This window comes from Photinus pyralis, unplaced genomic scaffold (assembly GCF_008802855.1).
Source record: "Photinus pyralis isolate 1611_PpyrPB1 unplaced genomic scaffold, Ppyr1.3 Ppyr1.4_LG7, whole genome shotgun sequence".
In the NCBI taxonomy this organism is placed as follows: domain Eukaryota; kingdom Metazoa; phylum Arthropoda; class Insecta; order Coleoptera; family Lampyridae; genus Photinus; species Photinus pyralis.
In genome coordinates, this window is record NW_022170738.1 from 24315296 (window position 1) to 24332604 (window position 17309).

The following is a 17309-nucleotide window of genomic DNA, read 5'->3' on the forward strand; positions in this document are numbered from 1 at the left end:
CCCCGAGTTCAACCCCCTCTTCGCCTTTCGGCGGATACGAAATCGCTCGGGACTTTATTACACAATCACGATCTTAAACGACTATTAAGAAGACCCGCATTTTCCCTTCTTAATAACCCTGCTTCTGGAGATTACCCATAAAGTGGGCTACATGCTCACTCCAGCCCTGTATGCAACAAATATTTTGGCAGGAAAACAAATGTATAAGAAATTGAATACATTTAACTGCGATACCTAAAGGAATTAAGTTTCGTCGTCCTCGTTTCAGATGTTAGAAATAAGATAAATGGAAAATGTACACATAAAAAAAGCGCACTTATTTCCCTGAACATCAAGATTTAGTGGCATGTATCGGCACTCGATCGCTTCTTTTATAAGCACATATGTTAAGAGAATGGCTAGTACGTCAAGTTAATGTGAATTCTTGTTCTTATGGGCGATATATTCTGATAAAGTATCTAGACGTAACCTCGTTCAAACCATTGAATAAAAACAAACTTCATTCCTAATTAGGTATAGGTACTACCATAGTATTACACATATTATGGTACTACGTTCACATACAAGAATTCGTACTGGAAAAAAAACGTGTTTGCATTTCCATAACTTGCACTTGATCCCAAATGAACTTCCTCATTAGTATACTGGTGGACATACGTACTATTACACGAAATTATTTTATTTCGTAACGTAGAATGTGTTGCCTACCCAGCTGAAATGGGGAAGTAAGTTCCTATTTTCAGCTATTCTAAAAAGCTCTCGTCCAAACAATAGTTATTTATTCATAACGATAGAGGGATATTTTAACCATTGTGTGAATTAATTTTCTCGAGATGGTTAGTTTTCCTTTATCGTCGTGTATAATACAAAACTTTATTTGATAGCAGAAGTCATACCTATAAATTATTGTAAAGCTTCTGAAAGTTTTGAATTTAATTTAGAGACCTCAAAAATAGGAAGCTTAGGTTCTGCCGTCGCGATCGTTTCCATAGAAACAGAATTGTCATATGTACTGAACGTCATTTTATGTCGTGCATTTGAAATAAGAATGACAGATGTCATTAGAATGCACAGTCATTTATTTCACTTTATCTATCCTTATGGTTAAAGAACGGCTTAAGGATACTCATTCAAACTTATTAAAATGTCAATTTAACATGTGCTATAAAGTCGGTATAGTTGTTCTTCGCCATATTAATAATAAAAAAATCCATAGCAAAATAACTCCTAAACATTCACGCAACTGGTCTCCTCTGGACCCTAACGTAAAGTCGGCACTTGCCATATTTAAATGGATTGGTGTCGTGAGTTCTGTTATTATTTTACCACCATCCGAATTAGGTTTTCCTGAAGTGAATCTTAATGTCGTCTAGCGCTGTTGATGTTGGCTTTTGAGCCCGTGTGAAGGCAGGTTGATCGACCTAACTGTCGAATTTTGATTGATAACATAGGTCGCTCTTGTTCCGCACCGGTAGGAAACAAAGAAGACAAATTCACCATACTAAAAGTCATCATACACGATGAAAATGACGCTTGGGCACTAGTACTGCATGTGGGGCACTTGCTCCGAATACAGCCGGGATTGCAACACCTAAAGCAGCTCAATTTGTGAGCTTGTGGTATTATTTTGTGCATGAGCATATTCGACGGGTAGGCGTTCCCTAATGCGGATATTAAAAAGACCGTAGATGTAAGATTGGCAGATATTGTCATTGGTTACAGCGTTACACGCGATTGCATTATATGTTTTTATTGCTATTTATTGGTATAATGCGAGTGGAACGATCCCTTTCTTCCTATCTGTATACCAAAAATAAGCACCGAAATAAACTAAATGCGATTCCAGATTTGGGATCTCATCGGACAACCTGACATAAAAAAATTATGCGAGAAAAAACAAGGACAAGGACTTCACTTTTTTAATTAAATACTTTATACTTACTTTTTTGTGCAATATTTTCAATATAATAAATCCTCATCAAAGTTTTTATATTGGTATTGTACCTAAATGTGTTCTCACATGTGCAAAAAAAAACAAATGTATTCTCTTTATTAGCATAATGAGATGCTCTTTTATTTTAATTTAACGATGTTCAAATTTCTAGTTTAGAGAAATAACATGTATAACGGAGTATTCTCTGTTAGATCATTCTTAGCACAGTACCTGTTACTCGTAAGGAATTTGTCGTGCAGTTTATGGTTCTAATAGACTACTGTAAGTTCTCTCCATTGTTAGGGTTTATTTACGGAAGCATGTACGAGTCTTTCGAATATGTTGTAAAGTTATTATTTATTATTACAAACAATTTTTTCTGCATGTTTGAAGTTTATCTCCTTCGGTAGAGTTAATAGCTTTCTAAAAATTTCATTTGTACAATCACCTACTAAAGTAATGATAATCGGAAGCTTAGTGCCACCATACACTATCTAAAATGGCAACGTTGAGGTTTAAGTTTTTCTCCGAGGATTCGTGTGGGATGGGTCGCACGACGTTTGCCGGATGATTTTGATCTGAAAGGCAACGGTTACTTTATAATGCAGGCGGCCGGCCGGCCAATTCCTCCCATCGATGAGGAATGTTAAAATTACATTGTAAGTATTGGCCGATCGTAATAATTTTGGGAAACTCGCTGGCAAACTGGACAATTCGAGCTTAAAAAGTGATCTATATCTGAGGTTACCTGTGGGCATACTTTCTGCGCACTGCAAAGGGAAACTAAACAAACACATGCACCGCATGGGTATGGTAGAATCACCATCGTGTAGAGCAGTGGTTCTCAAACTTCCATTTCCATGGCGCCCCCTTTCATAAAACTAAAATTCCTCACGCCCCTCCCCCCCCCCATCCCGATTAAAAAATGAAAAGTGCTGTTGCTGCAAACGTATTTTTTTTCATTATGGGGACTCGGAAACTGTAATAGATACAAAGCAGTTTGGGGAAAATGTATGCAAAACTGTATGGTGATTAATTTTCCTTCCAAAAAGTCTTGTAAATCTACAAATAACGAATTATGGTCAAAAAACCGAAAAATGTCATTTTCGAGGATAGGTTGACGTCCATTTATTTCCAAAGACATCAACAAATAATTTTAACAAAAGCTTGGGAAATTTTTCTCAACTTTCTGACGGTGCTCAAAAAGTTGTTATGGGCCATAAAATATTATGTTTTTCAGATTAGAACCGCTTCCGCTTCCAGCGTCCTTAGGTTCATCTCACGTATTTTCAAATCTGCATTTAACTATTTTACAATAGGTACACCATTTATTTATTTGTTTATTTTTCTCTTTGTTTTTCGTTAATCTTTAAATAGTGGATACTTTTGTTAAACTCTTTGCCTTTGTCTCCATCTTGCTTTATTTTTACTGTGATAATATTATTATCTAAAGTTTAACTTTCATTACACCGCTACTATAGCGCGTTCGCACCTCCAGATGCAGTATGGGGTCTTATGGACTAATTGCCTCTCTTACTAGTTTGCGTCATTCTTCGATAATACTATCCTTGTTTCTGACCGCATTGATGTCAAATTGACATATGATTAAATTGAAGTATTAAAACAATACATAATCTCCTTGCGCTGTCATTGTCACCTTTGGCAAGCATGTACTGTATGTCCATAAGCACCATACTGCATCTGGAGGTGCGAACGCGCTATAGTCTATAAATCTCTCGCCACTGATATCATTATTACTGCAATTTTTTTTCTACGTTTAATTTATTGTAGTGCATTTGGAGTTAATATTAACTTGGTTTTTTTATTTATTTGTTTTAGTTTATTATTTTTTAGAACATATTGCTATTTTTTGTCTGTCTTTGTGTATATCCAATGATGAACGTGGAAATGAATGTGTGTATCTATCTATCTATTATAATAGTTTTCAACTCGGTACGAAAACATCGGAGAATTTTATCTGCCTCTTAATCGTGATCTTACACTGATATTTAAAATATTGTACAACCATCTTTAACTGAAATTTTTTTTTTATTCTCCTTTAATTAGACAATCTGCCATAGCTTATTTAACAATAAGTATTTTATAGGATTGGATTAATGATTATAAAATGACACGTGGGGAAGAATTCCAGCGAAGTCTCCCCTTACATTTTTAATATGTAATGTATGCTATGAAAAGAATATAGGTAGGTATAGTATTTGACAAAAGCAATTTACAGTTAATGTTAAAATCTTGTAGGTAAGTCAGATGGTTTGAAACGTTTAAGTCTTCTGGGTTCATCATTATTGTCCATAAGCTGGTGCACAGAATCGTTGGGGTGAACGGTCAGTCTGCCTTTGTATCTTACACTGAAGTTTTTAATTTCACTTTTCACTGTGGGAATGTGTAGATCACTTAAAATCACCTTATTTGGGACGTACCATGGCGCATCAACGATCATTCTCATGAAATTAATTACTAAGACTGTTATGTAACGGAACGCTCGACATTCACACCAAGGGCGCACAGGACGAATAGTTAGGGTAGAGCTCAGGCACCTGCTATTTTGGCATTGCACAATACAGGGTATGATATTTGCCAGATAGAATATGGTTTTGGCTGTATTCAAATATTTCGGAGTCATGAAAGATAATTGCCATTTATGCAAAATATAGTCATAGAAAGGAGGGTAACATGAAAATTAAATATTAGCATAATTTGTACTCGAGCATAAAAGAGGGGGAAGGAGTGGAAATATTACATTAAATCTTACTTGACTTGAGGCAGTTCCAGGACTGGGTTTCACAGTCAGGTGAAAATCGTTTACAATGTAACCTAAAATCATAAAGATGGTCTTTAAACTAAAAAAGAACCAAGCAATTTCGAAGGACCTCAATCAAGACCATTTGAAGCTTTTTGCGTGGCTTTCTTTCGGCGAGGCAATATTTTGGATCAGAGGGGTTATGCCTGAGAAAAACCACTTAAGAAACTTATCGAGTCCGCTTCTACAGCTCAGGGAAAATGATTCTAATTCACATACCTTGTCGGTTTCTCTGAATTGCATCAGTAGCAGACACACTAGGGAGACCAGAGGATTTGCCTCTTTTATTTTGGCCCGAAATCCAATCATTCTACATTTCAGCTAAAAGAATGATCAATTAATATTAATTAATAAAAAAAAGCAAAAACCTTCGATCCATCGCAGAAGCCGATATCAACATAACTGAATTCAAAGTCGCCCTTCTGTAAGTAGAATGTTAAATAGAAAAGTTCCACTCAACATCTACAAGGTACTCCAAACTATATCAACACCCGGTACATTCATCTTAATTGAAATGCACCCTACACTTGTGGAAAAGTTCCCTACGTACGTATCGAACCTAACAAATACATTAATTTGTGTAAACATCCTGTATAATCTTAAATGAAATGTAACCAACACTTGTGGAAAAGTTCCACATTACCTACGTATTGAAATTCTAAGAAATACCCTAAATTAACACCCTGTATATTAACCTTCAATCTTTCCCAAATGATAAACTAGCCCCCGACGTCAAAACAGGATAAAAGATTAATTATGCTAATGTAATTAACGTCATAAGTCCGGTAAATCACTTAAATGAATTGTAACGGTACGAGATAGATACTTCCGGACGAGGCGAAGTCAGGAGGCGAGTTCGGAAGTTCTAATCGAATATCGTTGCGATTTTTAATGGACGTATGGCGTTTAATATTTTATTTCATACTGGCTCTGATTTGATATAGGTATTTAATAAAAATATCATAATGTGAAAAAACCTTAGACAATGAAAAAACCAAAGGAAAACTGCGACAAAAGTCGATTGGTCTCCATGGTAATATAATGGTCTCAGTTTTGACGTTTTATTGACATTAATTCTTACGACATCAAAACGAGTTCGTTTTGCGATTTGACAGGATCCGAGTCGTGACATTAACTTTACCGGACTAAAATGGATGCCATTTACGATAGTATACCGGACAGTATGAAATAAAAGGAATTTTCCATAACTCGTAATTCCCATATACTTAGAAGGAAATGAAATGGAATTTTCAACAAAACCTCTACGTAAATGAGAAATCATAATGTATGGGCAATTTACCCCTTACTTAACTAACAGTAAAACAACCCACCCACAAACAATTAAAATAAAATTAGATTTATCATATCACGTAGTAACCCAATCTACAGTCACTAATATAAAACAAAGCCTACAGCCTACTTATGCATCTCTGTTACTCACGAGGAAAAAAACCATAACGCATGTATGTACTTACCGACCTTGTGCAATTGAATTGTGCACTTCCCGCCAAATCATTTTCCAGTAGGGTAACTTGCGTTGTTTCGCCTTTAATGAAGTGGACAAAAATGTATAGCGGGAATTCCTTCATTTTTAAAACTCACAGATATCATCACAGGGTGAAGTATACAGCAGCCAAATCTTGAGTGCACGCCGTTTTACATAAAGACCACTGCTATTGACTTTTTAAAAACTAATATTCACAGCTTTCGCTATTATTTTAAACAAAAAATTGAATGCATCAAAACCCAGATACCCGCGCTTCATATTGGCATTTAATTGATGATGCCGGCTTACATTGATAAACCCAATCTATGTAAATTTTGTATTGAGGTGATAAATTACGTTCTCACCGTTTAATAGATCCTCAGAGTGGTAATTAATTAGGCAAGTGTCGTAGGCGGTAATAAAACGACGTGAGTAACAACATTTGCTTTAAGTAATTTGTTCTAATAACAATCTCAGTACATTATGTAACACATTTATTATTTGTAACAATATATAGTGTTATGCGATAATATGGTTATTAGCATATGTTGGTTCATGTATTAAAAGTTTTCTCTTTGCTATACTTGGTCTAAAATATACACTTCCCTAAACAATTCATACAATAGAAACTAGAAATAGTGTAAGTAGTAATTTCTACGATATTATCTAGGTTAGGTCCCAAAAGAAGTAACTTTAAATTTAGTATTGATATTTTGTACATCTACTGCAGTTTAAAATTTACAGCTACGTTATTCAATTCGTTATTTTCATAGGGGGGGAAATAGAAACGGTCGGCAGTTAAACAAACGTCTAGCTGTAATAGTAAAAATACAAATTGAAAAACGTATCGTTCATTGGTCCTGTAAAGCCATTATAAATATATCACATTTTACATTTCAAACATAGTTACATGAATTTCATTTGAGCTAATAGACGTATGTAACCTTATAATTGTACAAACCGGATGGAATAATGCCAGTTTTATCTTTAAGAAATTGCACTTGCTGCTGTGTTTCTCAAATCCATGCAAATTTAATCTACACGTTGAATTTGTGCTACAACCACTATCCTTCCTATGTATGTTAAGTTTACAAAACCGTATTACAAATATAAATATAAAAATTTTGTTTAATCACACTTAAATTCAAATCAACTACAATTTTTTGATATTTATATTTCAATATAACGAAAATATATCTTTGAGCTTAAAGAATAATTGATCTACCCATTTATTGCCCCGATTATTAACAGAAACGTCAATTTCTAGCTATCTAGTATGAAAATAGACGAATTCAGTCAAGAAGTTTTCAGTTTGTAGAATAACTGACTGTTTACGATCACTACTTAAAGCTTTGCCTTACAATAAAATGTGAAGGGTAAAAAGTTACTTCATTTCTTAAATTATTCTTTTTCAATTTGAGTAATAAATATGCAAAATAGAGGGGAGCCAAGTTGACATAAGACACTCCTCAAAGGCATTTACTGTTGTGGAATAGCGTTGTTTTAGGACATCTACTACAGGCTATAATTGATCAGCGTCACAAACAAACTTGAATATTAACATCCGTGCACTTTGTTTAGCGATGGGTGAAGTTGTTTTTGAACACATTCAACGTCAATTTATTTTAAGTAATTGCAAAATGAGACAACGCTTTTTGTGTATTTTAAATTTAGATTAGATATGTGTAGCCATATTAACATAAACAAAGAACGCAATCGACAAATTATTAGTATTAGCCATCACACATCGGAACTTTTAAGTCCTTCAAGAAGCGGTGCGGTGATTTTAGTTTCGTCAAACGTGATGCTAACGGGGGATGATCGGTCTGGATCCGGCATCGACGATCGCCGAGAGAAGCTGATGGCGTTGACGTTGATGTCTAAGCTTGTTGCCATTCTGGGTTGCTTAGTTCTTTCTACGTTAACAGTTGGCTGCTCGAAGCTAAATGACGTTTTTCTAAATGGCGTCGATGGGTTTACTACTGATGTTGAATAACTGTTTGCCGTCGAGGGAGGAGGTTCCACCACAAGGAATGGCGCCTCCAAAGATTCGCTCGGCGTTTCAAAGCTGACGGTCGGTTGATGCACGATACAAGAAGGTCTTTCGGTCGCGACCGATCTTCTACGATCGAAGCTTAATATAGGTTGATCAAAACTAATAAAATTACGATGGCGCCCAAACAGAGGTCTATCGCCACAACACGAAGGTCTCCGGTTCCTTCCATAGGATGATATTGACGTTGCAATTGACGGTTTTCGGCGTCCGGGCCTTTCGATGCTGACAGACGGCTTGCGATCGCGATGTGAGGCTGCCATGGGTAACATTGAATTGCAACTCGATGATGTCGGACTATACTCGTTTAAAACTAAATGCTGTATGTCGATTGCGGATTTTACACGTCGCGGCGGATTCATAAATGCCATTGTCGAACTACCAACGAACACCGAATTCTGCCTCGGCCTTCTAAGCGGGTTAGGAGAGGGCAGACCGGAGTAATCGTTGAGACAGCTCACGTTGTACTTCGAAAACGACATTCTTTGCTAAAACAGAATAAAGCATGAATCTTGATAAATACAACAAACCATTTCAGTCAATCTAAGTCTAAGCCTAGATATAAAGGTAGGGGAATTGCTCTTATGTTCAAGCGAAAAGCATATTATTATTGCAACCTTTTCTTCTCTCTTCATGAATCGTTTGACTATTGTAATGCTCATTTTCGAAATATTTCTTCAGTTTTACGACCCATGAAGTGTCAAGCACATGCATGATAAAGGGATTTAAAAGACTCTTTTATGTGTCGGTATATCTATATTTGTGGGGTATAGAGGCATTTTCTGTCAGAGTAAAAGAAAAATATTGCAAAATAATCTAATATTACCTACATATACGAAATTGCAATTTCCTTTATGTGGCTGCGTATTTCGTTTAATCAACATTTCGCTTATCGTGTGTACTACTTTTATATAGCGAAATAATTAAAAATGACTTGTGAGTAATGATCCGATGATATATAAAGGCCCTCTGAAATCATCCTCATACAAGTACGTATTAACTTAGTTAAGGCACGGATAACATTGTCTGTGGTTAAGCAAATCTGATCGTGTACATAATTAATAAGACATTTTTTTACAAATAGATAATATCTTTTCTCAGGGAGTTACGGCAGATACAGAATTTCCCACATTCGAGGGTTACCAATGGAATCTCGGAAACCGTCACATTTACGATGCCTTTTAAATGGAGGAAAAATTGTGCATTTTGACACCGACTCTAACGCTATTTAAAAAGTGAAGGGATTCCGGACCTGAAAAAAAAACGAAGTTCGCTAATTTCAATTTTATTCTTTGTGATTTATTTTTTGATATTCAACTTTATTTTTTATATACGGACCTACATTTGTTATTTTGTACCTTTTATATCTACACTTTTTAAAAGACTGGTCACTCGCAAGATAATGTCGTCTTTGGTTTAAATTGAATGTAGGTTAGATAGATATGCAAGACAATTAATTTATTTAATTTTATAAGACGCTTAAATTGTATAAAATTCGCAGGTGTTTTCTTTGTGTTAAGGTTTATTATCATTTATGCGTTTACATTAAACGGGAGAGGTTTATTGTCAGCATGGATAGCATAGCGATTCCTGCCTTTAGCGGCATTGGAGTCATTTAGATAACCGTAATCGTTAGTTTCTGGAATATTACATAGCATCGTCATACAAATTGTTTACATCGTACTACACCAAGTACACGGTTTCAGAAACGGGAGCATATTGTTCTCCCATGTATTTATTGTTAGCTTAAGCATATTGATTGGAATATTGTGTCACATATGATCATTTCAGTGTCCGTTAATAGTTCTAACTGTGCCTGTTTAAACATGACATTAAACGCTACATCAGTATTTAAACATACTTGGCGAAAATTTTCAAAAATGTCAGGTAAAAGTAGAACGTCAGTTTTTAGATAGTATTTTCCAAATGATTTAATATTAAATTTATGCCAAATATTGACTGCATAATCAATAAATTTAAAACTAATAATATCTTCAATTAATTTAGTAAATGGTACATATTTTTTTTTATTCACAGGTAACAGGGGATACACGACCAGGACTTGTAGTAGCCAATTTCCTAATATAATAATGAAATAAGAATCATACCCTGACAAGTTGTGAATAATCGTGTGAGAATCGGTGTAGTTTAGATTACAATACGAATGCGATGAGCCAAGATATTGACCTGTAAAGTGATTATGAGTTATACGTTTTCGCATGATATTGTTGATATCCCACTGTGCAATACTATGAAGTTCCTTTACCCTCGCGTAACCAAGCAGGGTAACTGAGTTACCCCAAAAGTCTTTCTTAGCATAATTTCGTAAAAGTTATGTTTTCACGTACGATGCTGTACCTAATACTCAAATATACTTAGTTAGGCATATTTACATTGCAACTGTACATTTATCTAATTTGATTTGTGTAGGCATAGGTGGTGAGTGAATTATGCAGGGTATCGTTCTGGAGATATCCGCATATATTCCTATGCTCCACGAAGCTTAATGAGCATGAGCCTTTGACGCGGTTTCTGGTAGCGTTCGATTATTATATCGCACCTGTGTTCTCAAGGAGGGCAATGAGAGGCATTGCTCGACGGTGGTTGATCTATTGGCCGAGGGTGCTAGTCACAGGGTCGAGGCGGGATGTTTATCCTAAAGAGTAGACGTGAACCATTTCTCAAATAATAGGGTTGAGTTCCACTATAACTCTTCATCAATCAGAGTGTTTGGAGGGAGGTCCATGTTAGCTCAGTGTCAACTCGGGGAGGAACGTCTCTCGGTGTGAGTTACCCAATTCATTGACGATTATCGCGGTTACGCAGTCGCAATTGTATTAAATCAAGTAACCAAACAAACCACACAATGCTGGGGAATTTGCGAAAGAAATGTTATAAAGGTGTCCAATGCATAAAAAACAACTGGGATAGCGTCGCAGGAAAAACCAAGGAGTGGTAGCCAGAAGATCAAATCGCTGGTTTTCTGAAGGGCGTTATAAGAAGACAGATATTAAATTTTTATATGGAAAAAAGGTTTCCGACCATCGCTGAGTTGCATCAAAAACTGTCTAGTACCGCGTTAAAAACGTGGGTTAAAGACATGAATGTTGCCTTTAGAAAACTGGAGAATCTTGATGCAAGCAGCAGCTTTTAAAACAGGAGAATGTTTAGACTCAATCAAAAGGTATAGAGAAATCGAATGGATTATATTTTTTTACCGAGGAACCATGGTGCGGCGCAAACCATTCCAGAAAATTTGAATGAGTTGAATTTGGAACCTCCGAAATTCGTGCCGGTTTTGATCAATATAGAGGAACAATTCAAGAAATAAACGGGTACAGAGGAGGAATCAAAAGGGCGTAGTAAATGCTTCATTGGGAAGAAAGGTTCGGCAGATTACTATGATGAAAAGGTCAACGTGTTTCATTCCTCATTCCCCGAGGGATACCGGTGGTGGGCTGCTCAGTATCCTGACCCTCTTCAGCCAGAGAACGGGAATGCAAGGATGGGTAAAGTTAGGATGGGAACGGAGTTAGCGTGTTGAGAGGGTAAAGTATTGCTAGTACAAGAAATTTAGCTCTTCGGGCTAAAAAAAATTCATAACACGTGACGATTGATATTAGTTCCCCAGACAATGCTTTTTAGCAGGGGATAAAGACTTCAAAAATCCTAGCTATGGAAAATTTACAGGACCCAATTGTAGTGTTCAAGTTAAAAGTCGCACTAGTAATCCGAGCTCTCAGAGACGGTCTTGTAAGTTCCATTAAACATGGAGCACGCGTCTGGGTGTGTGTTTGTTTAAATGTGTGTGTGTGTGTGTGGGGGGGGGGCACACCCATTTCGTGTTAGCGAACGTATACTGCTCGAAAACGACCTGTGCTTCGTGTTCTGACTTAAGTGACACAAGCAACTAGATGTCTGGTCTCGCTGTAACTCATGAAAAACTCCAGACTGTGCACTGTCTATCAGAAGACGGCAGCCCTCTTTCTTATACAAATAGGCGCCTAAATGCAGCAAAATTTGAGTAATGAAACACCATGGGCGACACGCTTGTGTCATTGCCTGAGCGATGGCCTGGCGAGTCATCTTACGGGAGTCACTGTCGGACTCGATAACGATACCTAGTAAACCATTATTAGTGTTTCTGGTATAATTACTTGCTGAATGATCCTCGTAACAGTAATTGTAACCTTCCAATTTTCAAAAACGCAATTTCCAGCCCGAAATTGTACGGCGCTGCGATTTGTCGTCGATCGTTAACATTCATTTTCCTCTTTCGTTCGTCAGCTGAGATGGAGTGCACTTGATTTTTAATCAAACAGCGAAACTGGGATGTTAATTGCTGCCACCGATATGTATTTATATAGTATTGTGCAATTAAATTCGGTTACTTGGGGGCTTCCGCATCAATTTGTGAATGGAATTTCACCCATTTACTCCAGTAGGAGGATATAGTTGTCTTCTTCCTTTTCATTGTAAGTACGCCATTTGTATTTAATCTGCTTGAGGTAGGTATATCTTTTTTATGTTTCGGTTGATATTTCATATCGCAATTAATTAACCCTCTTATTTAAATAGGTATGTACATTTAAGGTTATTAAAAACGATTAAATAATATTTCTTGCATATGTACTTAAATTAATTGGTAAAGATTGGCGTTTCTCTAATGGACGTTTTTTCGAACGTATTTCGCTAGCCTAATTCGCTAAATTCAACAAAAAGTATGAAACTATGTGTACTTATGCATAAATAAATGACAATTCAAACAAAATTAGTTTAATAAAAATCGGCCCAATAGTTTTTTTTTCATAAACGTTTAAAGTGAGGTGACTAAACTTTTTACGTCAACAGTAAATGCGCGTAGTGGACGAAATTACGAGATATATAGTTATAGATAAGGACGGACCAGGCCGACGAAAGGCCTCCTACAGGAATCCTTTCCGTTCCGGAAAATTCCAAATCGTAAAGTCTAAAATCCACAAAATAATTTCGTTTGTTGTATGCGTTTCGGCAGTAAAGCTATCATTACCAGCGGGCTGTCGGTGGGAAGACTAAGTGTCTAACGCAATTTATGAGAGCGAACGGAATTTTCATTGAAAAGTAAGAGAAAAATTTTCGGGCCATTGGAGCGGAGACCGTTCGTATCATAACATTGTGGCACGGATCTGCATAATCCACATCATTAGAAGACGTGGTCAGTGTAGGAGAATAGCAAATTTTCGTTTTATCGTGATGATACGGTTGCTAATAGCGTTCCGTAAAATGATCTTTTACATGCATGGATAGGTAACCTGGTCCATGACGGAACTTAAAAAGGCAAACGATTTTAGCAAAGCACCTCCTCATTAAACATGCCGCTTGCGTGCACGTAATCTTTTTCATGTTAGTGTTTTAGCCCGCCTAAATGGCGTAAAATATCTCCTTTTCCTCTCATATCTTAATTGCGGAATTAAGCGAAATCGATCTAGATGCGTGCTTATACTACGAAATTAATTTTGTGCTAATTAGCTTCACTAAAAGTGCAAACTACCGCCATCCGCTAAACGCCTAACGTCGGTCGTTTGTTTTAATTTGAATTTGACTCAATCTGTCGTGCGACGTTAGGGTTTTAACAGAGGCTTATAAGTGAGCTAATAAATAGACTTCCGTATAGCATACACAGATCGATTTCTGTGGCCGTTGCACAGTGCTCACTTGGGGGGTGATTCCGGGTGGACTTAAGGGCGCTAAGGGACACGACGGTCGATGAGATTGTTGAAACTTCGGCTGATACGGTTCCAACATCCTAATCTTTCCCCAGCGATTGAAAAAAAGGGCGATCGCAGCCACCCACAGCGTAAGGACAAGGACCACAAGCAGCACCTCTTCTGCACGGACTATCACTACTGGTCCATCTGCAATAAATAGGAAATAGGTATAAGTTATTACAGCAAATGCGATTTGTATTGTAATTACTTTCGACTATGACATGCAATTTTTCCTTGTATTTGTAGATAGCTAATTGAGCTAATAAGACGAAAATAATTAAAATTGTTATCACGCGTAATGGCCAATTAATTTTAATGATAATGAAATAGTTGGATTATCTAGTATATAAATTTTTTGATGTAATTAATGGTGTAAGATCCCACATAAGGACATCTGTTTACTGAGTGAATACATTACTTAGAAGAACGTTGGAAATATTGTGTACACCACGAGCAGCTCTTTCACACGGATCAGTACAGTTGTTGCATTTTTAAGTAGCGCGCGCGCGCGAGAGAGAAACAAGTGCATGGTTCTGTGTGAAATGCGAGTAGAAGGACGCAGCATAACACCTGATCGTGGTGTAAGCATTGAATGTAAGAAAGTGCGCATGCGCTCTTTCCATGTGACAGAAGCAGACACAAATATTAATTACATTAATTTTAATTAAGGGTAGTTTTGACCTAATTTTTTTAGGCAACCCATTTGCAATGTGTTTGTTTACATATCAAAATTGCTAAAAAAGGTTTTTCACTCGGAAAACAGATTTATTTATTTATTTATTTATTATCCCTCTCTTGTTCTGGACCCTCAACAGATGAGCGAAGGTTGGCCTTATGTGGGATCTTGGACTATAACGAGTTGTTTGATGAAAGAAAAAAACTGATGTTGCATTTCAACTTAAATATCAAAAGTCCTTTTAGTTACGAATAGTAATCTCAAAATCTCCTCTTACACGAACGGTACTAATGACACAAACAATTGAAATAATTGAATCTAGCAATATCAGTAATGCATATTTGTGATTAAAGGTAATGCGTTTTAAGTTTTAGCAAACAAATTTTGATCGCTATACTGTGAAGAATTTATCTGGTCTGGTTCATCTAACTTAATTATTGAATCCGTGCAATAGTGTGCTATTTTGTGTTGGTCATGTTAAATTTACATAGTCAAGGTTCCTTTTGTCACATATCCTAAGCAATGGATTACCTTACTGTTTCGTTCGTTGTGGTTCCCATTATTGAAGCTTTACGTTCAACTGATAGATGTTCTTTTTGCATATAAATCGAACATCTCTGGGGTTGTAAGGTTTTCCTTCCCCGAATTCATCTGAATTAAAACGTGTTTTGCGTATGCACCCGAAGTTTTATCAACAAATCGACCAATCTTCAACTTATTTCTATTGCTGTGACTCGTACGGGCCGTTTATACAACACATCAAACCAGGCACAACAAAATATATTTCACTTCTGACTTTAAATTCTTGATTCCAAGCAAACAATGGTCAAGATCAAACTCCTTAAGCTCCAAAAAGGTCACTTACCAATTATTGAAAGCACTTGAAATTAACCTTTGGGCGAGGATCAACAGAACGTTAAACATAATTGGGCATGAAAGATCTCTCTGAATCGTTAAAGGGATCGAATAAACACACGACTTGTATGATTTTACATTAACAAAATTTATTCTGCGACCACAAATGAAATTGAACATCCTATACTTATAAAATTGGACCACAGCGTCCGAATAAACAAACCACGCACATGAGTTCGATTACAAATTAAATAAACATCTCAAAATCTTAAAATTAAACTAACTAAACTAACTCTGTTAGACGCGATTCTTCTCAAATTTTAAAACAACAAACACTTCAATTTGGCCTAGCAATTGGCAGACGAATTCTCCAAAGGACCGCAACTTGACGAAAAAGCCTCTTCCAACGAACGGCACCCCGGCCTAGAACTTGGCAAGGAAGCGTCTATCTAACGCCGACTGCAGTATTTAAACGGACTTCCCTCTTCCATCAACCACTCGAAAACTTCTTATCCAATAAATAACCTTTGGTAACTTGACAAACCAATCGACAACCTGCGATAGGATTCGTGTTCTTTATCACGTACACGAATCTTTACTCGGAATTATCTTATATAAACTATTACATTTTTACGAAAACAAACAGTTAACAAACAAAACCCCCCTTATATCTAGACAATTACATTTTCTTTCATAAAATAAAGGAAATGCTAAATAAATCAAGTCGGAGCTGTCACAAATGAATTAACAAAACAAAAGTGATAACATAATTTGAGACACACATTTTCTTAACCTTAATTCCTTTTACAATGCAATAATTAAACAAAACAGTTACGCAAATTCGTTTTGTTTATTCGTAACTAATTCTACGAAATTGATTAACATGAGTTGTAATGGCCATTTGATTAATAATTAGAATACCCGCATTTATTTCAAATACCTGGATCTAAACCTCAGCGTCCCAAACAAACCGACATTGTTCACACAGCATTACATTTTAAAAAGTTGAAGTAATGACTCGGGCTGAGGTTACTATTTAACTGAAAAAAATTCAAATTTCCAACACTCTCAAATTCAAATAGAATAATGGCCGTTTGCACCGACAAATTTAAGTGGAGCTTAGCTTAAGATAGCTTAAAATCCATGGAAATCCATTATTGCGATAATGGTTCCCATGGATTTTAAACTACGCTAAGCTAAGCTCCACTTAAATTTGTCGGTGCAAACGGCCATCAGTTACCTTAAGTTTATCGTAATAATAATAGTGATGCACGTTGGTCGTTCTAACTCGAAGTACTGATTGATCCAACATGCCGAGGACAGTTGATACAAACCCCCAGGTAATGCATGACACCCTTGGAAGTTCAATTGAAATTAAGCTCACTCAAAATTACGCTAGACCATGGTAAATGTCAAAGTCGAAAGATATACAACATGAAATTTTTTGTTTGTTTATCCACCTTGAAATATTACATGACTTAATTTCGCACGTTTAAATACTTCCGCTATTGTTCGTATTTCGCAATATTACTTGTCTCACAAATAAAGTTTATTTAAGGTCACGCAGTTAGCCTTTGTAGTTCAACAATTTCCTACATTGTTGTATTTAACCTAATAGTTAATGAGGGATACTCAAAACTTTAATTCACAACCTTACGCGTTCGTTTTTTCATGTACCTATACTTAGTTACGGTAAACGCCAGCAATTTTTTCCGCAAATAATAAACACCCTATTATT

General features: G+C 36.3%; 1 protein-coding gene across 4 annotated transcripts in view; it reads right to left on the reverse strand.

Moving 5' to 3' along the window:
• Positions 1–6719: 6719 nt before the first annotated feature.
• Positions 6720–17309, reverse strand: part of LOC116177027 — a 33917-nt gene continuing 23327 nt past the window's right edge. For 3 of the 4 annotated variants that reach the window (XM_031495880.1, XM_031495884.1, XM_031495883.1), the window contains 2 exons: positions 13952–14187; positions 6720–8781 (listed from right to left, as the gene is read on the reverse strand). In XM_031495880.1, coding sequence (XP_031351740.1) covers positions 7981–8781; positions 13952–14187 — 1037 coding nt within the window. In that variant the 3' untranslated portion in view covers positions 6720–7980. The remainder of the gene's footprint in view (positions 8782–13951; positions 14188–17309) is intronic. The other variant, XM_031495882.1, reaches the window with a different exon arrangement.